Source organism: Eriocheir sinensis, chromosome 42 (assembly GCF_024679095.1).
Source record: "Eriocheir sinensis breed Jianghai 21 chromosome 42, ASM2467909v1, whole genome shotgun sequence".
NCBI classification, from domain to species: Eukaryota; Metazoa; Arthropoda; class Malacostraca; order Decapoda; family Varunidae; genus Eriocheir; species Eriocheir sinensis.
The window spans coordinates 5354270-5380935 of record NC_066550.1 but is presented as its reverse complement, the minus strand read 5'-3'; the positions used below and the strand labels follow the sequence as shown (position 1 = coordinate 5380935).

General features: G+C 44.3%; 2 protein-coding genes across 2 annotated transcripts in view; both read right to left on the bottom strand.

The window, feature by feature from the left end:
• LOC127009850 (E3 ubiquitin-protein ligase TRIM32-like) overlaps positions 1-26666 on the bottom strand; it is a 96406-nt gene that overhangs the window by 8315 nt on the left and 61425 nt on the right. The gene's annotated exons all lie outside the window — the stretch shown is intronic.
• The window catches only part of LOC127009848 (uncharacterized), a 98751-nt gene continuing 82043 nt past the window's right edge, over positions 9959-26666 (bottom strand). Inside the window, exon 2 of the mRNA XM_050883216.1 lies at positions 9959-10740. Within this exon, the coding sequence (XP_050739173.1) occupies positions 10231-10740 (510 nt within the window). The 3' untranslated portion in view covers positions 9959-10230. The remainder of the gene's footprint in view (positions 10741-26666) is intronic.

The following is a 26666-nucleotide window of genomic DNA, read 5'->3' as shown; positions in this document are numbered from 1 at the left end:
AAAGAGACAAAGTAACAGAGTAGTAGATGACGATAGAGAACATAGATGTAGCAGTAGAGTACACAGGCGCAGCATCCAGATAGCTTTAAACTGATCTGTATGTTAGAGGAAGTAAAAGGCGAGCAGAACCGAGAGTAAAAGAGAAAAAAACGAGATTGAAAGAAATAGTGACAGACCGGCCACGAAAAAGAAAGGGGAGTAAAAAAAGAGAAAGAAAAAAAATAGAGAAAACAAACATCCACAGGGCACCGACATGTGTTTGGAAATGAATGAAAGTGGGAATGACATTAGAATAAACTCATAAATTAACATAAACTAACAATTATGAAATCCAGATATTAAAAGAAATTCACCTTCTTTTTTGTTGCTATATTCATGTGTTTTCAGCTTAATGTGCCTTCCTCTTTTTTCCCTTCCCACACATAAAGCTCTCTTATAATTAACAGCAAATAGATAAGATAAACACATAAACGTTGCCCTCATAAACCCCAGTCGACAAGCTGCTGCTACACACACACACACACACACACACACACACACACACACACACACACACACACACCTATATAATTACTTCACTAATGTATAATGGACGCTAATGACAGCCAACAAAACGGCCCGTCGGTCATTACACATTTCATGAAGCAACATCATCTAATTTTTTGGCCTTTTTTTTTAGCTTTTATTGATGTCAAGTGAGAAAGGTAAAACATAGAGGGTATTTAACTATATTTCAATTCATGGCGCGAGCGAGTGAATTTAGTTGAGTGTTGGTGCGTGTAGTTTACTGTTGTTGTTGTTGTTGTTGTTGTTGTTAAAAATTTGAAACGCCATTCACTCAATACTCTTGGCTAGGTGATGTAAGACAGCTTTCTCTCTCTCTCTCTCTCTCTCTCTCTCTCTCTCTCTCTCTCTCTCTCTCTCTCTCTCTCTCTCTCTCTCTCTCTCTCTCTCTCTCTCTCTCTCTCTCTCTCTCTCTCTCTCTCTCTCTCTCTCTCTCTCTCTCTCTCTCTCTCTCTCTCTCTCTCTCTCATTTCTTCGAGAGAGAGAGAGAGAGAGAGAGAGAGAGAGAGAGAGAGAGAGAGAGAGAGAGAGAGAGAGAGAGAGAGAGAGAGAGAGAGAGAGAGAGAGAGAATCACCTTTTTACTGCTCAGGAGGAGGAGAAGGAGGAGGAGGAAGAGGAGAAGGAGGAGGAGGAAGAGGAGAAGGAGGAGGAGAAGGAGGCAAAACAAAGAAGATTCAAGCACCGTCACTTCACATGGACACAGATGCAACAAAAAACTTCCACATTACCAAAAGGCTTTCCATCACCTTCATCTTCATTGTTGTTGTTATTGTTACTGTGACGAGTTTGAAGGAAGAAGATGGAGAAGGGAAGGAAAGGGGAAAGAGAGAAAGGAGGAACTGAGAGAGGAAGGAACGTACTTTATTTTTCTTTCTTTCTCTTTCTCTCTTTTTTTGTTTCTTTCCATATTTCCTTTTTTCCCTCTTTTTTTTTCTTCTTTCTTTCCTCATCTTCTCCTTCTTTCTTTTGTCTTTCTTTCTCTTTCTCTGTTTTCTTTACTTCCGCATGTCCTCCTTACCATCTTTCTCTTCTTTCTTTTTTATTTATTTTTATTATTATGATTATGTATATACCACTCGACTTAGCAAGGGCCATTATGAGCACTTATCTATTCTATTTTTTACATCATTACATATTTATCGCCTTCCTCAAGGAAACGTACAGGCGATCAGGTATATTTATCTCCTTTCTTGCATGTCTTTCCATATTTATTGCCTGTCTCGGCGGCGTGTGAAGTGCGATTAGGTTCTCGAAGTTCCTCGTCCGTTTGATACGTCGGATTCCGTCTGGGTTTGTCTCTAAATCGTGCCCAAAATGTCTTAAGTTCCCAAAGTTCCCCGTTGAAAAATCACATCTCGTCGGCGTATGTTGCTCACCCGTGCCCAAAATGTCTTAAGTTCCCGAAAGTGTTGTTCCGTCTCCGTTTGTTTCTCGGCCGTGCAAAAACATCTTAGGAACGAGTTTTTTTGAGCATCTAACATCACAAAACACACACGATTTCAAACACACAAACACAGAGGGAAAAAAACAATCAGAAAACCAAAACATCTTACAAACGATTTTTATTTTTGAAAATGTAGCCGTACGAAACACAATCACTTATAAACACACAAACACAAAGTAACAACATAACCAGAGAACAGAACACTCCAAGAAACAAACAAGATAACAATAAAATAAAGAGAAAATTAACAAGAGAACCAAAATCCAATAAGAACCAAACGAAGGCAAGATAAAACAATAATACAATAGAGAACAGAAATAAGAAGAAAAGAAAAAAAAGAAGAAACATTGAGGTAAAGAAAAATGTAACTAGAAAACTAAAATCACATAAAAACAAAAGAAGACAAGATAGAGGAATAAGAAAATAAGGATCAGGGAAAACAATAAAAACAACACTTACCAATGCAGACAAGATGAGGAGCCCAGCAACGCGCCACCAGTCTGTCAAGGAAAGAAAACAAAGATATAACTAGAGAAACAACAAAGAAAATAATGCAAGCGTTAACACACACACACACATACACACACACACACACACACACGCACACACACAAACCTTTCTAATAAAAATTAATTCTCTTGTGGATTAAGTAGTTCTCTCTCTCTCTCTCTCTCTCTCTCTCTCTCTCTCAAAACCCTACTTAAAACATTTTATGCTTCATCTGAATATTGAGAGAGAGAGAGAGAGAGAGAGAGAGAGAGAGAGAGAGAGAGAGAGAGAGAGAGAGAGAGAGAGAGAGAGAGAGAGAGAAGAAAAAAGAGTGAAAGGGGAGCAAGATAGCTGCATAACTACCTTCCCCTATCCTCCTCCTTCTCCTCCTCCTCCACCTCCTTCTCCTTCTTCTCCTCCTCCACCTTCTCCTCCTCCTCCTCCTCCTCCTCCTCCTCCTCAAAATAGAATGAGGGACAGAAATTGTGATGGGATGTTAAGCGTTGGAGAAGGGGAGAGAAGGGGAGGAGAAATTACTCTCCCTCTCCCTCTTCCTTCTCCTCTTCCTTCGACCCCGTCTAGAGTACTGTGTACAGTTTTGGTCTCCCTACTACAGAAAAGACATAGAAAAGTTGGAACGGGTTCAACGAAGAGTAACAAAGATGATTCCTAGGTTGAGAAATTTATTATATGAACAAAGGCTTAAAGAAGTAGATTTATTCAGCCTGTCAAAACGAAGAATGCGAGGCGATCTAATAGAAGTGTTTAAAATGTTTAAAGGGTTCAGTGATATTAATGCGGAAGATTACTTTACAATTGATCGATCAAATAGAACAAGAAGAAATCACAATTTGAAGATAAGTGGCAAAAGATTCTCGTCGCACGAAGCTAAACACTTCTTCTTCAATCGAGTTGTTAATGTTTGGAACTCTCTACCCTGTGATGTCGTTGATAGTACAACAGTTACGGTCTTCAAGAATAGATTAGACAAGTATTTTGAATCCAACCAGCAACTAAGATATTACTCATTGTCGTAATAACGTTAAGCTCTTTCGAATACTGGTGTCCTTGTCCGCTTTTATCGCCCGGTTAGTGGTAGCAGTAATGGTAGTTCTTTCCTCTTTCCTACATAAATTCCATGCAGTTTTTCCATGCTGCATGGTTCTTTTTCCTTTCCTGCCAGCTTTGGCTGGAGGGATGGGGGGGTGGGGAGGAACCTTCGCCTTTGCTGTCCTTCATCTTCCATCTTTGATTAGATAGTTAGTGTAGCTTGTCACAAACAGCCTCGTAAGGACCAGCAGGTCTGCTTTTGTTTGTTCTTCATTTGTGTTTCCTTGTGTTCCTCTTCTTCCTCCTCTTTCCTCTTTCCTCCATAACAGCAATGTCTAAGGGTTATTTTTTTCTTTCATTTATTTTTTCTCTTCTCTTCATCTTCCCTCTCTTTTCCTCCTCCTCCTCCTCCTCCTCCTCCTCCTCCTCCTCCTCCTCCCCACATTCGAATCAGCATCTAATCGTAGGAATGATAAAAGTGTGTGTGTGTGTGTGTGTGTGTGTGTGTGTGTGTGTGTGTGTGTGTGTGTGTGTGTGTGTGTGTGTGTGTGTGTGACTTTATTATTGTTATTTCTCTCTCTCTCTCTCTCTCTCTCTCTCTCTCTCTCTCTCTCTCTCTCTCTCTCTCTCTCTCTCTCTCTCTCTCTCTCTCTCTCTCTCTCTCTCTCTCTCTCTCTCTCTCTCTCTCTCTCTCTCTCTCCTCCTCTCTCTCTCTCTCTCTCTCTCTCTCTCTCTCTCTCTCTCTCTCTCTCTCTCTCTCTCTCTCTCTCTCTCTCTCTCTCTCTCTCTCTCTCTCTCTCTCTCTCTCTCTCTCTCTCTCTCTCTCTCTCTCTCTCTCTCTCTCTCTCTCTATCTCTCTCTCTCTCTCTCTCTCTCTCTCTCTCTCTCTCTCTCTCTCTCTCTCTCTCTCTCCTCTAACTCTCTCTCTCTCTCTCTCTCTCTCTCTCTCTCTCTCTCTCTCTCTCTCTCTCTCTCTCTCTCTCTCTCTCTCTCTCTCTCTCTCTCTCTCTCTCTCTCTCTCTCTCTCTCTCTCTCTCTCTCTCTCTCTCTCTCTCTCTCTCTCTCTCTCTCTCTCTCTCTCTCTCTCTCTCTCTCTCTCTCTCTCTCTCTCTCACTTCCACACTCAAAACACTCCATCCATTTAGAAGTATCAGAAAATTCATCTCATTCGCTGGTAAACAATTAAAAAACAACATTTATATTTCAGAACATGTATATTTTTTTTTTCACGTTTCATAATCAATACAAACTTTATTATTATTATATTTTTTCACCTTTACAAACGCCCACCACGAGGCAAATACACGCAGCCCCTCTCACTATGCGGACACGGTGAAGGAGGGAGCTCAAGGACGAACAAAAATAAAAATAAAAAGACCGCTAATAAAACAAGGCTAGTAATAACAGAAAAGAAACACGCTAATAAAAAACCCAGAAATAAAACTCGTAATTGGGGGAAGCAATATAACAGAGGAACACAAATCATGAAATAGGAAAAAAAAAATCCCCTCTGTGAAACACTTTGCTAAAAAAAATCCACAATGATAAACAAACAGATAAAAATTTAAACACTCACGGAAGGGAAAAAATCATCCAAAATAAATGAACAAGTGAAACCATGAGACGAACACTGATAATAAATGAATGACTAAATGAATCAATGAAAATAATCTAGTAATAAAATACACAACGAATGAATTAAAATACCAGGAGACAAAAAAAATCGTAACCGCTCAAATGTAAAAGTAAACAATAACTGAATGAATGAAAGAATAAGTACATAAGAACATAAGAATTAACAGGAGACAAAAAAATAAATATAACCGTTCAATGTAAAACTATAAATACGTGAATGAATGAAAGAATAAGTAGATAAATAATGACAGACAGATACATGTAATAGATAAAACCAATAAAATAAGTGCAATAGAAAATAAACGTGTCAAAAAAGATGGCTTGATAAATAAATGAATAACAATTATATTCAAAATACAATAAACATGAATAAGTAGATGAATATAAAAACTAAATAAAAAAAAAAAACAATACAACAAAATAAATATAGAATGGTTAAAACAGATGAATAAATGAATAAATTTATAAATAGATATAATAAAACAAGTCAGTTCCATACACGTTCCCGTACAAACAAACACGAACAAACAAACAAATCCACACACACACAAACAAACAAACAAACAAACAATCATAAACACACACTCGCCATTGAACGCTTCCTTCCAGTTCACTAAACGTGCTTCGAGTGTGATTCATGAACACACACACACACACACACACACACACACACACACACACACACACACACAAGAACAGCAATGCATCCAAAAATACTTCGGCGATAAATTGGCGAGAAAACGTTGAACAGTAACACTTTCCATTAAACGTTTCCGGACGCGAACGTGTGAAAGAAAGGCAGAGGAAATGAGAGAAGTGGAGGGAAGAGGAGAGGAGAGGAGAGATAAGTGGAGGAAAGGGTGAGGAGTGGAGAGAAGTTAGGGAGGAGGAGGAGGAGGAAAAGGAGAGGTTGTGGTGGTGCCGGCGGGTGTTGAAAGAGGAAAGTGATGAAAAGGAGGTGGAAGAAGAGAGGAGAGGAAAGGAGAAAAGGAAGGAGCAGGAAAATTTAGAAGAGGAAGAAAAAGTTAGAGAAAGGACACGTGAGGAAAAGTAAGGTAAGGAAAGAGGAAAGAAAAGTATAGGACATTAAAACAAAGGAAAGGAAGAACAGTGAAGGAAGAGAAAGGAGAGGAAAGAAAAGGAAAGGAAAGGTGCAGAGAAAAAAGAAATGAATTGGAAAAGAAAAAGGAAAGAAGAAAAGTGAATGTAAAGAGTTTGAAAGAAAGACAGAGAAGCAAATACGAAAAGAAAAAAAAGCAATAAAGAAAAGGGAGGAACACAGAAAGGAGAGGAACGAACACAAAGGAGTGGACTGACAGTAAAGAGAGAAGGAGGAGGAAAAAGGAGAAAAAAATAAAAGCGACAAAAAATTCGTCATTAGGTGTTTAATCAGGTTAGAGGCGACACATAAGAACATAAGAACATAAGAACGCAGGAATCTACAAGAGGCCGGTAGGCCTGTACGGGGCAGCTCCTTTGACCCTAAGCTCCCGTGTATCTAGCCCCACCTAATATCGCTGTCCATGAATTTATCTAGTCTATTTTTGAATGTGACAATTGTATTGGCACTCACCACATGACTGCTAAGCCTATTCCACTCATCCACCACCCTATTAGTAAACCAATTTCTGCCTATGTCCCTGTTGAATCTGAATTTATCAAGTTTAAACCCATTACTTCGTGTCCTACCCGGTTCTCTTACCAACAAAACCTTATGAATGTCTCCCTTATTAAAGCCCTTCATCCATTTATAAACCTCGATCATGTCTCCACGCACCCTTCGCCTTTCTAGAGAATGCAAGTTTAACTGTTTGAGTCTTTCCTCGTATGGCAAGTTTTTCAACCCCTGAATCATCTTAGTCATCCTCCTCTGCACCGATTCTAACATTTTGATATCCATTCTATAGTAAGGTGACCAGAACTGAACCGCATAGTCAAGATGAGGTCTAACTAATGCTACATATAGTTTGAGGAAGACTTCGGGGCTTCTGTTGATTACGCTCCTTGAAATAAATCCCAGTACCCTATTAGCTCGATTTCTAGCTTGAATGCATTGTGCCCTTGGACGGAGATCAGAGCTCACTAAGACCCCTAAATCCCTCTCGCACCCTGACCTGCTTATGAGAGTGTCATTTAAGCAATAGTTATGTGAGGGGTTGTTCCTACCTACACTCAGAATACTGCACTTCCCTACATTGAACTCCATCTGCCATTTACCCGCCCAGTCATACAATCTGTTCAGTTCACCTTGGAGAATACTAGCGTCCTGATCCGACTCAATTACTCTACCGATCTTGGTATCATCTGCAAATTTACTAACATCACTACTAATTCCTGTATCTAAGTCATTGATATAAATAATAAACAAAAGTGGACCTAATACCGAACCTTGTGGGACCCCACTCGTAACACATCCCCAGTCAGATCTTTTACCATTGATTTGCACTCTTTGCTTCCTATTGCTAAGCCACGCCTTGACCCAGTTCAAAACTTTACCCTCTACTCCGTGAGCCTGTAATTTAAGCAACAGTCGTTGGTGAGGAACTTTGTCAAACGCTTTACTAAAATCAAGATAGATTACATCATAATTTTCATCTCTGTCAACCGCCTCAAATACTTTATTGTAGAAGGACAAGAGATTGGTGAGGCAAGACCTACCTTTTGTGAACCCATGCTGCGAGTCGTGAATTAAGCTGTTTCTCTAAATGCTCCCGAATGTTCCTGGTTATTATGGACTCCAGCATCTTCCCTATGACCGATGTTAAGCTAATTGGGCGATAGTTTGAAGCAACTGACCTGTCCCCCTTTTTAAAAATCGGCGTCACATTAGCTACTTTCCATAGGCTCGGCACATAGCCAGTATTTACCGACATTTTAAAGATGTCGGTTAGTGGGTCACTGAGTACATCACCTAATTCCTGTAATACCCTCGGAAATGTCCCGTCAGGACCTGGCGAGTTGTTCTTCTTAAGCTTATCTATCTCATCCTGAACTACTTGCCTGGTAATGATTATATCCCTCAATTTGTCGCCATCCCCGCCCTCGTACACCTGAACTCTTTCCGGTATAGTCGTTCGATCCTCCTGTGTGAATACTGAAAGGAAGTAGTCGTTCAACAATGTGCTCATATTTGCGTAATTTTCTACTAGCTCCTCTGTGTTTGTTTTCAGCGGTCCAATTTTCTTCCGTGTTTTTGTTCTATACATCTGAAAGAAGCCCTTAGGATTACTTTTCGCCACATTTGCAACTTTGATCTCATAGTTCCTTTTTGCTATCCTGGTGTTTTTCTTAACTAATCTAGATAGTTCGACGTACCGGCCCCTGATATGTGTTTCACCATTCTTTATTTTCTGATAAATTCCCTTCTTTAACCCAATCTCGTGTTTTAGTCCACGAGTCATCCACTTAGGATAATTGTTTTCTTTTCTAAGTGTTCGCTGTGGTATATGCTGTCCTTGCCCCTTTACTATTACTCTAACTAAGTTATTGTAAGACATTTCTACCTGGTTCTCCTGGCTTTCCAATCCGCAGTTCTGGCTCTCATGAATCCCTAAATTATCCCAGTTTACCCCCTCAAGATGTCTTCAAAGCCCCTCGTAATTTTCTCTTCTGAAATCTGGCACTAACACTGGGAGAGAGAGAGAGAGAGAGAGAGAGAGAGAGAGAGAGAGAGAGAGAGAGAGAGAGAGAGAGAGAGAGAGAGAGAGAGAGAGAGAGAGAGAGAGAGAGAGAGAGAGAGAGAGAGAGAGAGAGAGAGAGAGAGAGAGAGAGAGAGAGAGAGAGAGAGAGAGAGAGAGAGAGAGAGATAGAGAGAGAGAGAGAGAGAGAGAGAGAGAGAGAGAGAGAGAGAGAGAGAGAGAGAGAGAGAGAGAGAGAGAGAGAGAGAGAGAGAGAGGAATTACATAGAATTACATAGAAAATCAGACCACACAGATCCCATGGTCCAGACTTGATGGTCTGTCCTTAAACCTAAGTGATTTTACATTAATCAGAAGACTCCAAAACGTTGCATTTCTACTCTAGTTGATATTAAGTTGAAGGAAGTGACGGTCGAGCTTATTTTTGAAGGAGTCAATCGTGTTACACTGGACCACTGATGGTGGGAGCTTATTCCATTCTCACACTACAACGTTGGTGCAGAAAAATTTGGTGCAGTCTGAATTTACTTGTCTACATCTGAGTTTTACGCCATTGTTCCTCGTGCGCAAAGTGTCATCGATCATAAACAATGTTGATCTGTCTACATTCGTGAAACCATTAAGTATTTTAAAACAGAGAGAGAGAGAGAGAGAGAGAGAGAGAGAGAGAGAGAGAGAGAGAGAGAGAGAGAGAGAGAGAGAGAGAGAGAGAGAGAGAGAGAGAGAGAGAGAGAGAGAGAGAGAGAGCGAGAGAGAGAGAGAGAGAGAGAGAGAGAGAGAGAGAGAGAGAGAGAGAGAGAGAGAGAGAGAGAGAGAGAGAGAGAGAGAGAGAGAGAGAGAGAGAGAGAGAGAGAGAGAGAGAGAGAGAGAGAGAGAGAGAGAGAGAGAGAGAGAGAGAGAGAGAGAGAGAGAGAGAGAGAGAGAGAGAGAGAGAGAGAGAGAGAGAGAGAGAGAGAGAGAGAGAGAGAGAGAGAGAGAGAGAGAGAGAGAGAGAGAGAGAGAGAGAGAGAGAGAGAGAGAGAGAGAGAGAGAGAGAGAGAGAGAGAGAGAGAGAGAGAGAGAGAGAGAGAGAGAGAGAGAGAGAGAGAGAGAGAGAGAGAGAGAGAGAGAGAGAGAGAGAGAGAGAGAGAGAGAGAGAGAGAGAGAGAGAGAGAGAGAGAGAGAGAGAGAGAGAGAGAGAGAGAGACTGACTTCCTACCCAGAACAGCAGAGCACAGGAAACAACACAGTGAGCCTTGTGTGTTGCGTACACGACACGGCGCATCACGACACAGGAACGTCGCCTTGAACTCACAGAGTGTGAAGACAAACAACAGGAACCACGGAAACAACGGGAAGAGCAAACAGCAGGGCGGTGGTGCAGGTGTTGGCCGCAGCAGCTGACCAGGTGGTGATGGTGGCCATTACCCTCACAACACCACGCCACAGTCCGCCACAGTCACCTCCTTAATGTCCCTGTGTTGGGCTGCCTCGGCCACCACGTGCAGTCCGTCCACCACCTCACCGAAGACACGAAGCGACACAACACTATCCTGACAGTCTCTGGTGAAGATGCCAAACTTACCATTCTCACCCCGGATACGGTCATTCCACACTAGCCCAAACACATCCCCCGCCCGGCCTGACTCCCGGTACTCACCCTCACCAAGGCCAGGCAGCAGGACGGATGATCCACTACCATCGTTACTCTCGTAGTCCCCGCCCCTCACAAACTCTCCCGCCTCCCCCTTCTTTTCGACATGGTACAACCTGGTGTTAACGTAGGAGGGGCCGCGCTGCCCCGTGCACAACAGTAAGAACTGTCTGCCCCGCGGGGTGTCAGGGCTCAGACGGATTCGGACCCGCCGCGGAGCTCTGCCCGGCCAGGACAGGTCCAGGAACACCGTGCAGGGGGGGGAGGGCGGCACAACCTCGCTCACCTGCAGGGTGGCCGCGCCCCGTGGCAAGGGATGGTTCTTCAGGGCGTGGAGGCACAGCTGGCCGGCTTCAAGGCTTATTCTTGCGTGTCGGCGCTGACCTTCCGCCTGGTGGACAGCAAACACCCGGCCAGCCTCCAGCAGGCGCCTGGCGGGCTGCGTCAGGCTGCGGAGGTCCTCGGCCGTCAAGCTCCCTGTCCAGATGAGGTGCAGTCTGTCCATGACGGTGGAGTCTGGGTCTGCCTGGGGCCTGGGCTCCTCTGTAGTAAGTATTTCCTGAGCCGCCTGGACAGCCTCCAGGGCTGCACTAGATGCTACGTTCACCTTCCTGGCGGTGGTGACGGTGCTGGCATCAGGAAAACACTCTCGGCACTCCTTCACCGCCTGCTCTGCCTCGCCAGTGCAACGAAACACTTCAGGCATCGCCGCGCCTACTTCTTGCTTTGTTGTAAGGGTGCGCAACGTCTCCAGCGCGGCCTGCAGCCCCTGCTCCTCCTTCTTCAGCGCCTCCTCCTTGGCCGCCGCACGGGACTCTTCCTGCTGCAGGAGCTCCCTGGCACTGCAGCTCTGGTCTAACAGTCCCAGGAGCCTCTCCTCCAACTGCTGCTGCCGCTTGCCCCAGCCTGCCAGTGTCGTTTGGTACTGGTTCAGCTGTGACTGAGCCTCCCGGCAAGCGGTGATGGCGGCCACAACTGTGGCCTCCTGTTCCTGCAAGAAGGAACGCATTTTCTTGGAGAGACCCGCCGCCTCCTTCTTGCAACCCGCCCCTGCTGCTCCTTCCCCTTCCCCGGCACTGGGTGGCGGCGAGGCTGCTGCTGCTGGAGCCACCTCAGCGTCTCTCACCATTCTTATGAAGGCCTCAAGAGCATAGCACACAGGGAACTGCCCTTCCTCGGGCACGGCGTGGCTGACGCGGCACTCTGGGCAGGCAACACGGCCCTGCTTCTTTAGCTGATCTATGCACAGCGTGCAGACAGTGTGTCCGCAGGGCAGGGTGCGCGGCCGCTGCACGGTGCCATCATAGCCTGTCATGCACACTGGACATTCCTCAGGGCTGCCGGCAGTGTTCATGTTCACCTGTCTCCGTCCTGCCATCTTGCCGTCCCTCCCTACAGCCTTCATGACGTTTTTATTGTTGTTGTTGTTGTTGTTGGTGGTGGTGGTGGTGGTGATGGTGTTGAGGTGCTGTGATGGTCTGACACACTCTTCTCGCCGTGGCAGTGTTCCGTGAGGTGGTCACGGGCGTGGTGGGCGGACACTCTTCTTTAGGGTGGCACGGCTCTGCCTGGGAGTGGCTGTCGCTGAGTGCAGCTCACGACCATCACTGTATTGATAGTCTCCAAGGAGATAATCTATACACTGATAGTCTCCAAGGAGACTATCACTGCAGGCTTGGTGCGTCTGGGAGGGAGGGCAGGAGGGGGAGGGACACACAAGCTTCAACAATAACTATTTTGAGAGAGAGAGAGAGAGAGAGAGAGAGAGAGAGAGAGAGAGAGAGAGAGAGAGAGAGAGAGAGAGAGAGAGAGAGAGAGAGAGAGAGAGAGAGAGAGAGAGAGAGAGAGAGAGAGAGAGAGAGAGAGAGAGAGAGAGAGAGAGAGAGAGAGAGAGAGAGAGAGAGAGAGAGAGAGAGAGAGAGAGAGAGAGAGAGAGAGAGAGAGAGAGATAGAGAGATAGAGAGAGAGAGAGAGAGAGAGAGAGAGAGCCTCCTTCCTCCTCCTCCGCCCCCCCTCCTCCCTCCCCGCCCACCTCCCTCCTCCTCCTCCTCTCCCTCTTCCTCCTCCTGTCCTCCGCCCTTCGCTCGTCCTCCCTCCCACACCTGTCCTTCACCTTCCCCTTCCCCTCTTCCTCCTCCCTCTCCTCGTCCGTCCCTCCTCCCCACCTCACTCTCCCTCCTTCCTCCTCCTCCTCCTCCTCCTCCTCCTCCTCTCTCCTCCTCCTCCGCCTCAAATTCCTCGCCTTCCTCTTCCGTCCCCCTCCCCTCTTCCCGCCCACTCCCCTCCTCCTCCTCCTCCCTCTTTCTCCTCCTCCTGTCCTCCGCCTCCTCGCTCGTCCCTCCTCCAACACCTGTCCCTTTACCTTCCCTTTCCCCTCTTCCTCCTCCCTCTCCTCGTCCATTCCTCCCTCCACCACCTCACCCTCCCTTTCTCCTTCTTCCTCTTCCTCCTCCTCCTCCCCTTTCCACCTTCCACCTCTTCCACAATTTCTCCTCGTTCTTCACAGCAGGTCCCTCCCTCCTTCCTGCTCTCCTCCCCCTTCACCCACCCTCCTGGCCCCCTTCCGACCGTCGGGTTCTTGTTGTTGGTGATAGTCAGGTTCGTTATGTTGACAGGTATTTTTGCTCCAAGGATAAGAACAGGACGAGGGTGTGTTTCAGGGGCAGGTGGGCCATATATCAGACAGGATTGAGGCGTGTATGGCAAGCGAGGGATCGAACCCCATTGTCTTTCTCAGCTGTGGCGGAAACGACGTTTCGTGTGCCAAGCGAGGACCTTCTCAGGCGTTTTAGAGAATTGTTAGCAGGATACGTGACGCTGGTGGGTCACCAGTAGTGTGGCGTCCTGCCAAGGAGGGCGTTGGCGATGGATGGCTGTCCAGGGCGATAGCAGTGAACAGCAGACTTGCTGAGCACTGCGAGCGCAATGGGTGGCTGTTCGTCGACAATTGGGACCTCTTCTTTGGCAACGACGCCTCTACGCCCGTGACGGGATACACTTGACGTTCAAGGGTGTTGAGGCTCTCTCAGACTCCCTTGAGCGAGCACTTGGTACCCTGAGGGATTTTTTAGCATAGGCGAGGGGGAGGAGTAATGGGAGCAATGGGAGGAGTAATGGGAGGGTACATCTAGCGCATAATATAACCAGGCAGCTTAGAAGTAATTCTAGAGGAGTAACATAGGACGGGCTAAGAATCTTCTATACTAACAGCAGGATCCTCAGAAACAAGATAGACTTACTAAGGGGTGAAGCTTGTTCAGAAAATTTTGACATAATAGCGATCACTGAGACATGGATAGACACTGCTAATATAAGTTTTAGGTCAGAATTTGAAATAACGGGTTATCAGATGTTTCACAAAGACAGAAGGGGCAGAAAGGGAGGTGGAGTTGCGCTATATGTTAAAGACTCACTTAAATGTTTAGTTAACAACTCAGTCAAAACTAACATGGATTCAGAATCAGTTTGGGTGGACGTTTACAAAGGGAAAGAAAAACTAACTCTAGGAGTTATATACAGGCCACCCAACCTTAACAGGCAGGACACGAGTATATTACTACAGGAGATTGGCAGGGCGAGTATGAGTAGAAATGTCTGCGTAATGGGGGACTTTAATTATAGGAATATAGACTGGGAAGATCTAGTGGGTGACCTGGAAGCCGAGGACTTTCTTGAAGTTATACAAGATAATTTCCATAAGCAGGTAGTTACTGAGCCTACCAGAGGAGATAACATATTAGACTTAGTCCCAACCAATAATGGGAACTTACGTGAGTTGGAGGTGGGCGGAGAGTTAGGAAATAGTGATCACAGAACGGTTCGTTTTAGGTTAGACTGGGCGGTAACCCGTGATCCAAACCCAGTGTTAGTGCCAGATTTTAGAAGAGCAAACTACGAGGGGCTTCGAAGATATCTTGAAGGGGTAAACTGGGATAATTTAGGGATTCATGAGGGCCAGAACTGTGATTGGAGAGCCAGGAGAACCAGGTAGAAATGTCTTACAATAATTTAGTTAGAGTAATAGTAGAGGGCAAGAACAGCATATACCACAGCGAACACTTAGAAAAGAAAACAATGATCCTAAGTGGATGACTCGTGGACTAAAACACGAGATTGGGTTAAAGAAGGAATTTATCAGAAAATAAAGAATGGGGAAACACATCTCAGGGGCCGGTACGTCGAACTATCTAGATTAGTTAAGAAAACACCAGGATAGCAAAAAAGAACTATGAGATCAAAGTAGCAAATGAGGCGAAAAGTAACCCTAAGGGCTTTTTCAGATGTATAGAACAAAACACGGGAGAAAATTGACCGCTGAAATCAAACACAGGGAGCTAGTAGAAAATTACGAAAATATGAGCACATTGTAGAACGACTACTTCCTGTCAGTATTCACACAGGAGGATCGAACGACTATACCGGAAAGAGTTCAGGTGTACGAGGCGGGGAGGGCGATAAATGGAGGGATATAATCATTACCAGGCAAGTAGTTCAGGATGAGATAGATAAGCTTAAGAAGAACAAGTCGCCAGGTCCTGACGGGATATTTCCGAGGGTATTAAAGGAGCTAGGTGATATAATCAGTGACTCACCAACCGACATCTTTAAGATGTCGGTAAATACTGGCTATGTGCCGAGCCTATGGAAAGTAGCTAATGTGACGCTGATTTTAAAAAGGGGGACAGGTCAGTTGCTTCAAACTATCGCCCAATTAGCTTAACATCGGTCATAGGGAAGATGCTGGAGTCCATAATAGCCAGGAAACATTCGGGAGCATTTAGAGAAACATAGCTTAATTCACGACTCGCAGCATGGGTTCACAAAAGGTAGGTCATGCCTCACCAATCTCTTTGTCCTTCTACAATAAAGTATTTGAGGCGGTTGACAGAGATGAAAATTATGATGTAATCTATCTTGATTTTAGTAAAGCGTTTGACAAAGTTCCTCACCAACGACTGTTGCTTAAATTGCAGGCTCACGGAGTAGAGGGTAAAGTTTTGAACTGGGTCAAGGCGTGGCTTAGCAATAGGAAGCAAAGAGTGCAAATCAATGGTAAAAGATCTGACTGGGGATGTGTTACGAGGGGTCCCACAAGGTTCGGTATTAGGTCCACTTTTGTTTATTATTTATATCAATGACTTAGACACAGGAATTAGTAGTGATGTTAGTAAATTTGCAGATGATACCAAGATCGGTAGAGTAATTGAGTCGGATCAGGACGCTAGTATTCTCCAAGGTGAACTCAACAGATTATATGATCATGGATAAATGGCAGATGGAGTTCAATGTAGGGAAGTGCAGTATTCTGAGTGTAGGTAGGAACAACCCCTCACATAACTATTGCTTAAATGACACTCTCATAAGTAGGTCTGGGTGCGAGAGGGAGTTAGGGGTCTTAGTGAGCTCTGATCTCCGTCCAAGGGCACAATGCATTCAAGCTAGAAATCGAGCTAATAGGGTACTGGATTTATTTCAAGGAGCGTAAGCAACAGAAGCCCAAGTCTTCCTCAAACTATATTTAGCATTAGTTAGACCTCATCTTGACTATGCGGTTCAGTTCTGGTCACCCTACTATAGAATGGATATCAAAATGTTAGAATCGGTGCAGAGGAGGATGACTAAGATGATTCAGGGGTTGAGAAACTTGCCATACGAGGAACGACTCAAACAGTTAAACTTGCATTCTCTAGAAAGGCGAAGGGTGCGTGGAGACATGATCGAGGTTTATAAAGGGATGAAGGGCGTTAATATGGAGACATTCATAAGGTATTGTTCGTAAGACAACACGGTAGGACACGAAGTAACGGGTTTAAACTGGATAAATTCAGATTCAACAGGGACATAGGCAAAAATTGGTTTACTAATAGGGTGGTGGATGAGTGGAATAGGCTTAGCAGTCATGTGGTGAGTGCCAATACAATTGTCACATTCAAAATAGACTAGATAAACTGAGAAACCAGATGTGGTAGCCATCACAGAGACTAACTCTGCACATCTAGTATCTGAACTGTCATTTCTACGAAAGCTTCCAATCGAATGCACAAGAAAGGAGGAGGAGTAATTGTACGCTCCCTGCCATAAAAATAGACAAACAGGATGTAGAGAATTACGACATGTCATGAATAATAAGAACCAACACTTGCGACCGTATACAGGCCTCCAAAACAACAAGCAGCTGATGACACTGTTCTGTACGAAGAGCTTCACTCTTAACACAAAGTAAACAAGCAATAATAATTGGGGACTTAACATTGACTGGGGACAATTGACTGGAGATCAAGAGGGTAACAGGCTTATAGAAATGGTGGAGGATTCGTTCTCACCAAGCTGTAACTCAACCAACAAGAGAAAACAATCTGATCTGGTATTAGTAAGCGACCCTGACCTCATTCGCGACTGTGAAGTTGGTGAAAAATTAACGGTTGCGATCACCACTTAATCCGTTTCAATGTCAACATAAGTCACAAACTCGTAGACAATCCGTCAGTGATACCAGACTACAAAGCAAATTTCAACCTCAGCCCGTGAGCTGCTTCTCCGCGACCTGGGACCAACTTCACCTAACTGACAATACAATCGACAACGTGTGGAACAACTTCAAAGATAAGCTTTTGGGAGCAGAAAAGGCTACAGTGCCGACGAAACCCAGGCGAGTAAATGGTGCCGTAGATCCACCGTGGATGACCAGAGAAAAAAAGGCGGTAAACTTAAAAAAGGAATTATAACCTAATGAAAGAGAGAATGACACGGCTGAAGCTCCGTACTAGTACTATTAAATAACAGAGCTTGTCACACCTTATTCGAGTAGTAAACGCACCAATAAAAACAAATAGTGCGACATCAAGACAAACTCTAAAAAAATTCTTCACATACATCAGACGAAAAAGAGTAAAAATCCAATTGTTGGTCCCCTGACAGACGAGACTGAGCTGCAACCAGGACAGTAAAACAAATACAAATCAACAGTAACTTCGCATTCGTATTCACAGTCGAGAAATATCGAAACCATGCTCAGAACCCCGACGCGCCGAGGGGAATTACGCCCTGAAATTGACTCAATATGACCAAGAAGTGAGTAGGGCTTTGACAACTCGACACGAACAACAATAGGACCTGACGGTTTGTCCTTCGCGGTTATTAAAAGAGCTTTAAACAACAACATACCTCTTCAAAGCCATCTCATTAACATATCTCAACCAGTCTGTTCAATTGAAAAAGGTCCCGGAAGACTGGAAGATGGCGAACGTAACACCAATTTTCAAAAAAGGAGACAAAAGCGTTGCATTAAACTACAGGCCCATAAGTTTGACATCAGTATAAGGAAAAATACCGAAATTTCAGCATTATTAGAGACAAACTTCTGGTTAGTTTCTAGAAGACACATAATGTAATCTTCCGACACCTGTGCATATTTTTCAGAAACAAGCGCTCCTGCCTAAACGAATTTATTAGGATCTCTTCCAAGGTATATATAAGAACTGGGATGCCCATCCCCAGTGATGTTATATACCTGGACCCTTTCAGAAAGCTCTTCGACAAGGCACTCGCACGAGCGACTCCTTAAGAAACTGCACTGAGGGAAGTATTGAGCCAATCTGATCGCGTGGATAAGAGATTGGCTCACTGGACAGAAAACAACGAGTACTACTCTAACGGACAGCTCTGATTGGCTTCCAGTCACTAGTGGAGTGCCCTCAAGGCGTCAGTGCTGGGACCCATTCTCTTCATCACATATATCAACGACTCCGAATCAGGACTGAAATCCACAATATCGAAATTTGCTGATGACACTAAGGGTGGGGGAAAGGCCCCCTACAAAGACCGACTGCGAAATCATTCAGAAAGACCTTCAATCACATTATCGAATGGTCGGAAAAATGGCAAATGTCCTTTTAATGTTGACAAATGCAAAGTCATGCACATTGGGTCCAGAAATAGTAACCAGCACATAGCGCATCATGAATGGGAGGACCTCTGCAAGCGATGCAGGAGGAAGTGCAAGGATCTTGAGTCACTATCAGCAGTGACCTGAAACACGCGAATCACTGCAAAAAGCATAGCAACAAAGCCAACACTATGCTTCGGGTTCAGAAGCGAGGAACTTCGTGTATAAACGCCAGACGTGATGCCATATCCTTGTATAATCTCCATGGTAAGACCGCACCGAGTATGCAGTACAGTTCTGGTCTCCTAATTACAGAAAGGACATTGATTTACTGGAAAGGATTCAACGACGCGCCACGAAATGATACCAAACCTTAAGGCCTCAACTGGCATGAGGAACGACTCAAGCGACTCAATCTCTTTTACATTAGAGAAAAGACGCCTACGAGGGAGATATGATTCAAGTCTTCAAGTATCTGAAAAAATTCAATAACGTCGATTACTCCAATTTTTGAATTGCAACCAAATCCTAAGAACTAGAAATAACGGTTTACCCATTCAGTTCTAGTCGATGTAACACATGACATCGGAAGGAAGTTTTTTCAAACCGAGTCATCCGTCACTGGAACAATCTTCCTTCAGAAGTAGTAAATGCGAATAATTATCAACTCCTTCAACATAGAATCGACCGTCACCTCGCTATGTCGGGAGTAAACTGAATACACGAGTTGCTTTCGTTCCGTTCCTTATCATCGAGGTGCTTTCATCTGCTCCTCATCGTCGAGGTAGTAAGCCATCTGCCCCAGGCCCCAGGTCGAGCGATTAAATCACCAAAGCGGGCAACCCTGCACGAGCCAATAGGCTTTCTGTTGCCTGCGTTTACAGTTTACGCTTCCTCCTCCTCCTCCCTCCTGCTCCCCTTCACTTACCTCTTTCGTACCACCGGGCGGGTTTCTGGAATTTAATGAAACAGGTGAACACAAGGCTGGTCCTTCAGACAAGAGAACTGAAACGGCTTGAAACGGGTCAGTGCGGCTTATGAGAGAGAGAGAGAGAGAGAGAGAGAGAGAGAGAGAGAGAGAGAGAGAGAGAGAGAGAGAGAGAGAGAGAGAGAGAGAGAGAGAGAGAGAGAGAGAGAGAGAGAGAGAGAGAGAGAGAGAGAGAGAGAGAGAGAGAGAGAGAGAGAGAGAGAGAGAGAGAGAGAGAGAGAGAGAGAGAGAGAGAGAGAGAGAGAGAGAGAGAGAGAGAGAGAGAGAGAGAGAGAGAGAGAGAGAGAGAGAGAGAGAGAAGAGAAAGGAAAGATGGAAGCAAAGGAAAATGGATCGCGAAGGAAGGGAAGAAGAGGGGAAGAGAAAAGGAAGAGGGGAGGAAGAGAGGAGGAAAAAGGGAAGAGGAGAGGGGAAGCAAGGGAAGAAGAGCAAGACTGAAAGTGAGATGAGGAAACGAAGGAGGAGGAGGGGTAAAGAAGAGGGAAAGAGGAGGAAGAGAGGAAAGGAAGGAGAGGAAGAAGGGAGGAGGGAAAAGCGATAAAGCACAGGCCGGGGCAATAAATTATGGCAACGTAATAAAAGAGCAAAAGGAAATCTGTTTAGGCGAAGGAAAAGAGGAAAAAGAGGAAAAGTGGAAAACAGGAAAAAAAATTGAAGATGCAAAAAATGATAATACTGTTAGAAGAAATAAAGCAAAAAGAACAAACAATAAAGGAGGAAAAAAAGAGAGTGAAAATATATAGAAAAGGAAGAATGTAGGAAGATAAGGAAAGTGTGGAAAAGGAAGGAAGGGAGACGAAGAGTGTAGGAAGATAAATAAGGGAAACTAAAGTGTAGGAAAGGATGGGAAAAGTGTAGCAAGGAAAGGAAGGGAAACAAAAAGAGTCTGCAAAGAAAGAAAGGGAAAGAGAGAGAGAGTTAAGGAATAAGGAGAAAGAAAGTGTGAAAAGGAGGGAAAGGAAACTAAGACAAGAAAGATAAAGAAGGAAACTAAAGTGCAGGAAAGGAAAGGAAAAGTATAGAAAGGAAAGAAAGGAGACAAAGAGTAAATAAAGAAAATAGGAAAGAAAGAGGAAAGAATAAGGAGATAAGGAAAGTAGAAAAGGAAGGAAGGGAAACTAAGAACAGAAAGATTAAGAAGGAAACTGAAGGCAGGAAAGGAAGGAAAAGTGGAGAGGAAAGGAAGGAAATAAAGAGTAAACTAAGAAAGAAAGGAAGGAAAAGAGAGTGAAGGAAAAGAAAGGAAGATTGCTGTGAGGAAGAAAGGGAACGAAATGGTTTAGAAAAGAAAGGAAGGAAAACATAGAGGATTGGAAGCGAGGGAAAGAGTACAGGAAGGAAAGGAAAGGAAGGGAAAAAGAAGTGGTCGAAGGGAAGGAAAGAACGTAGAAAAGGAAGGACGAGAAAAAAATAACAAAGGGAAAGAGAAAAACTATATATAGGGAGGGAGGAAAAGTGATCAGGAAAAAGAAGAAAGGAAGGAAATAATGAAAAAAATGAGAACAAAAAAGTATATGTCAAGAAAGGAAGGGAAGAAAAAAAGATAGTGAAGAAAAGGCACAAAAGAAGAAAAGAGAGAGGAGTGAAAGGTTGTAGAGAGTAAAGAAGGTTAAGGAAAAAGATGTGAAAAGCGAAGTAAAAAAAGTGTAGGAAGAAAAGAGGAAGAGGAAGAAAAACAAAAAAAAAAGTACAGGGAGGGAAGGACCCGCAGCAAAGGATGACATAGAGAATAGAAGGGAAAGAATAGAATATATAAAGGAAGAGAGGGAACGAGAAGAGTGAAGGAAGAGAAGGAAAGTGCTGGAAAGGAAGAAAATCAAGAGAAAGGAAAGAAATGAGAGCAGGAAGGAAAATAAGAATAGGAAGGAAAAGAAAGGAAACAAAAAAGTGCTGGGAGAGAAGGAAAAGAAAGGAAATGAAAGGTAAAAATAAGTATAGGAAGGAAAAGAAAGGAAAGAGAAAAGTGCTGGCTGGGAAGGAAAAGAAAGGAAAGGAAAAATTAGAAAAGGAAACAACAAAGAAAGCAAGAATGAAAACAACTGAAAAGTGAGACCAAAGGAAGAAAGGGATACAGAAAAGTGCAAAAAGGGAAGGAAAATGTCAAGAAAGAAAGAAAGGAAGAAAGAAAGCAAAGAGTGGAAGAAGGAATGAAGGAAACAAAAGAGTATATATCAAGAGAGCAGGAAAAAGAACACAGCAGTGCTGCTCCACCACCGCCTCCCTCGTGTGTGTGTGTGTGTGTGTGTGTGTGTGGAAGGTGGCGTTTCATGATGCGGACGTGACACAGCCGTCCACTCACCAAATGAAGCAAAGCAACACAGGGGCTGCGTCACCCCTGGGGCATAACAAAAGCTGTGTCGGTGTGGGCTCATATGTATAGACAGATTGGTTTGCGGTCAGGCAGATGAGACAGGTGTTAAAGGCAAGGCTGTATACGTATAGTCATGTGTATAGACAGACAGGTAGGAAGGAAGGAAAGCAAAAGGATTGGAAGGAGGAAAAGAGTGCAGGAAGGAAGGAAAGAAGGGAAAAAGAATGTAGAAGTGAAAGGAAAGGAGAAACAAAGGAGGAAGAAACAAAGGGGATTTTGAGAACTTTGCAATGAGGTATGAATATCGTCCATGGTTGAATTACAAATAAAGGACAGGAAAGGAATAGATGGAAGAAAAAGTACAGGAAAGAAGGAGAGAGGAGGAAGCAGGAAATATAAAGGAAAGGAAAGGAAGGAAAGGAGTGCAAGAAGGAGAGGGCGGGACAGGAATATAAAAAGGAAAGGAAGGAAAGGAAGTGCAGGAAAGGAGAGGACGGGACAGGAATATAAAGGAAAGGAAGGAAAGGAAGGAGGCAGGAAGGAGAGGGCGGGACAGGAATATAAAGGAAAGGAAAGGAAGGAAAGAAGGAGTGCAGGAAGGAGAGGGCGGGACAGGAATATAAAGGAAAGGAAAGGAAGGAAAGGAGTGCAGGAAGGAGAGGGCGGGACAGGAATATAAAGGAAAGGAAAGGAAGGAAAGAAGGAGTGCAGGAAGGAGAGGACGGGGCAGGAATATAAAGGAAAGGAAAGGAAGGAAAGGAGTGCAGGAAGGAGAGGACGGGGCAGGAATATAAAGGAAAGGAAAGGAAGGAAAGGAGTGCAGGAAGGAGAGGACGGGACAGGAATATAAAGGAAAGGAAAGGAAGGAAAGAAGGAGTGCAGGAAGGAGAGGACGGGGCAGGAATATAAAGGAAAGGAAAGGAAGGAAAGAAGGCAGGATGAAGGAGAGGACGGAACAGGAATATAAAGGAAAGGAAAGGAAGGAAAGAAGGAGTGGATGAAGGAGAGGACGGGGCAGGAATATAAAGGAAAGGAAAGGAAGGAAAGAAGGAGTGCAGAAAGGAGAGGACGGGGCAGGAATATAAAGGAAAGGAAAGGAAGGAAAGGAGTGCAGGAAGGAGAGGACGGGGCAGGAATATAAAGGAAAGGAAAGGAAGGAAAGAAGGAGTGGATGAAGGAGAGGACGGAACAGGAATATAAAGGAAAGGAAAGGAAGGAAAGAAGGAGTGCAGGAAGGAGAGGACGGGGCAGGAATATAAAGGAAAGGAAAGGAAGGAAAGAAGGAGTGCAGGAAGGAGAGGACGGGGCAGGAATATAAAGGAAAGGAAAGGAAGGAAAGAAGGAGTGCAGGAAGGAGAGGACGGGGCAGGAATATAAAGGAAAGGAAAGGAAGGAAAGGAGAGGATGGGGCAGGAATATAAAGGAAAGGAAAAGAAGGAAAGGAGGCAGGAAGGAGAGGACGGGGCAGGAATATAAAGGAAAGGAAAGGAAGGAAAGAAGGAGGAGGAAGGAGAGGACGGGGCAGGAATATAAAGGAAAGGAAGGAAAGAAGGAGTGCAGGAAGGAGAGGACGGGGCAGGAATATAAAGGAAAGGAAAAGAAGGAAAGAAGGAGTGCAGGAAGGAGAGGACGGGGCAGGAATATAAAGGAAAGGAAAGGAAGGAAAGGAGTGCAGGAAGGAGAGAACAGGACAGAAATAGCGCAGGTAGAGAAGGAAGAGGAAGAAAGGAGGTGCAGAAGAAAGTATAAACAAAAGAAAAGGAACGACACGTGAAATTACCCACCAAGAAGAAAAAAAAACTAAAATAAATAATACAAAAAACCTTCGAAGATAACAATACTAAGGAGAAAGCAAAGACTCGTGGAAATCAATAAGCTCAGGTAAGGGAAGGGAGAAGAAGGGGCCGCGGCAGGTGCTCAGGTAACACGCCACCTGCGGCCGCCCAACAGGTGTGTGGTAATTACATCTGACACGGGGAGACGCAGGTGGAAGGAGGGATTAAGGGAGGAATGATTTAAAGGAGAGAGAGAGAGAGAGAGAGAGAGAGAAAGAGAGAGAGAGAGAGAGAGAGAGAGAGAGAGAGAGAGAGTAGGTAGAGAGGTAGGAGAGAGAGAGAGAGAGAGAGAGATGGAGAAAAGAGGGGAAGGAGTAAAGTGGATGTAAAGAGAGAGAGAGAGAGAGAGAGAGAGAGAAGAGAGAGAGAGAGAGAGAGAGAGAGAGAGAGAGAGAGAGAGAGAGAGAGAGAGAGAGAGAGAGAGAGAGAGACAGAGAGAGAGAGAGAGAGAGGTAGGAGAGAGAGAGAGAGAGAGAGAGAGAGAGAGGAGGGGGAAGTGAGAAGTGGATGAAAGAGAGAGAGAGAGAGAGAGAGAGAGAGAGAGAGAGAGAGAGAGAGAGAGAGAGAGAGGTAGGTAGGAAGAGAGGGGGGGAGCAGAGGGAGGGGAAGGGGAAGAGAGAGAGAGAGAGAGAGAGAGACAGAGAGAGAGAGAGAGAGAGAGAGAGAGAGAGAGAGAGAGAGAGAGAGAGAGAGAGAGAGAGGGGGGGGGGGAGCGTGAGGGAGGGGACCGGGGGGCGAGAGAGAGAGAGAGAGAGAGAGAGAGAGAGAGAGAGAGAGAGAGAGAGAGAGAGAGAGAGAGAGAGAGAGAGAGAGAGAGACGAGTATATCATATAGAAAATCTATCACAAGAGACCCCATGGTCCAGACTTGGTGGTCTGTCCTAACCCGGGTGATTTTACATTAATCAGGGGAAGAATGCAAAATCGTTGTATTTCTACTCTAGTTGATATTAAGTTGAAGGAAGTGACGGTTTGTTTTTATTTTGAAGGAGTCAATCGTGTTACACTCGGACCACTGATGATGGGAGCTTATTCATTTCGCACTACAACGTTGGTGAAGAAAAATTTTGGTGCAGTCTGAATTTACTTGTTCACATCTGTTTTCTTACGCCATTGTTCCTCGTGCGCAAAGTCAATCATAAACAATGTTGATCTGTCTACATCAGAACCATTAAGTATTTTAAAACATTCGATCAGTTTTCTCGGAGGACGCGTTTCTCAAGAGAACATGTTATGCAGAAAGCCTTTCTTCGTAGGATTTGCTGCGCAAGGAAGGGATGCCAATTTCGCCGCCCGACGCCGAACACCTTCTAATTTAGCAATACCTTTGCATGGTGGGGAGACCAAAACTGGTACCGCATATCTCAAGTGGGGTCTGACTAACTGTTGTAGAGCGGGAGTATTACATCTTATTCTAAACAAAAAGTTTTCTTTTTAATGAAGCCCAAATATCTCTGTTCGCTTTATTTGCTGCATCGATGCATTGCTGTGGAGAATTTGAGGTTTGACGCGACGGACCCCAAGTCCTTGACGCATTGAACACTTTTGAGTTTAACGTCGCGCATTTCGTAATCAAACTTTATTCCTCGTTCCAACTTAGCGACCTGGCACTTGTCTGGCCAAAAGCAAGAAATTTCATCTATCCACCGTTGAAATTTTGTGCAAATCCTCTTGGAGGCTTTGCCTCGTCTCTTTTCAGTAGAGAACCGGAGTTATCAATCTTTTGTGTCGTCTGCAACTTACTAATGCGGTTATTGAGTCCAACATCTACGTCGTTGATGTAAATAATGAAGAGTACCAGACTAAGAACTGAGCTCCCGAGGAAAAGAACTGAGCCCTAAGAGAGGGGGGGAGGAAACATACAAAGAAAGATAAAAAAACAAAGAAAAAGAAAAAGAAAAGTGCGGAAAGGAAAGGAAAAGAAAGCGTTCGAAAATACCTAAGTGTCCCCATCCTCCCTCTCTGCCTGATTCGCCACATAGTAATAATAATAATAATAATAATAATAATAATAATAATAATAATAATAATAATAATAATAATAATAATAATAATAATAATAATAATAATAATAATAATAATAATAATGATAAATGACAATAACCTAACCCCTGAAATGTTGAGAGAATGGCCCTTATTATGAAGCAGTGAGTCATCTCCTGGGGATTACCTGGGTGATGATTAGGCCCAGGTGAGGTCAATACCTGTCCCGGGGGGCGGCGACCCTTGATGTGGGGATTAGCGGCAGGAATGGGAGATTAACCGGGGAGTGCTGGCCGGGTCGTCTGTGTGGTGGTGGGACAGAGGACGTGGGGCGGTACGTCAGGCGCGTCCAACCCTCACATCAACCATTTCCAAAGGCCGAAAAGGAGATCAGTCTGGTTCTCATGAGTCTTCTTTTAGGTTCATGGTACAGAAGAAGGGTCAAGCTACCACCAGGGTCATAAAAGTAGCCTCGGAAATCCCCCAAACTCCTACGAAAGCCTTGTCAATTATGTGTGCTTGCGAGACGAAATGTTTAAGAATATGACCCTTGGGAAATGAAGAAGGCTGAGTTGATATGAGAGGAAAAAAAGGGAGAGAAAGAGGAAGAATGTTGGACCCGTATGAATAGGTATGCGTTGAAGACATGTATGTTTTAATGACTAGAGGATGGACAGATGGGTAGTTGGATGGTTGGATGGATGGTTGGAAAAAGTGAAGAGCGATTGAGAAAGGAAAGTTGAGAAGAAGAAAGAAAGAAGTGGACGGGACCAAATATAAAGGAAAGGAAAGGAATGGATGAAAAAAAGAGTGCAGGAAGGAAAGGACGGGACCAAATATAAAGGAAAGGAAAGGAATGGATGGAAAAAAAGAGTCAAGGACGGAAAGTACGGGACCAAATATAAAGGAAAGGAAAGGAATGGATGAAAAAAAGAGTGCAGGAAGGAGAGGACGGGACCAAATATAAAGGAAAGGAAAGGAATGGATGAAAAAAAGAGTGCAGGAAGGAGAGGACGGGACCAAATATAAAGGAAAGGAAAGGAATGGATGGAAAAAAGAGTGCAGGAAGGAAAGGACGGGACCAAATATAAAGGAAAGGAAAGGAATGGATGGAAAAAAAGAGTGCAGGAAGGAGAGGACGGGACCAAATATAAAGGAAAGTAAAGGATTGGTTGAAAAAAAGAGTGCAGGAAGGAAAGGACAGGACCAAA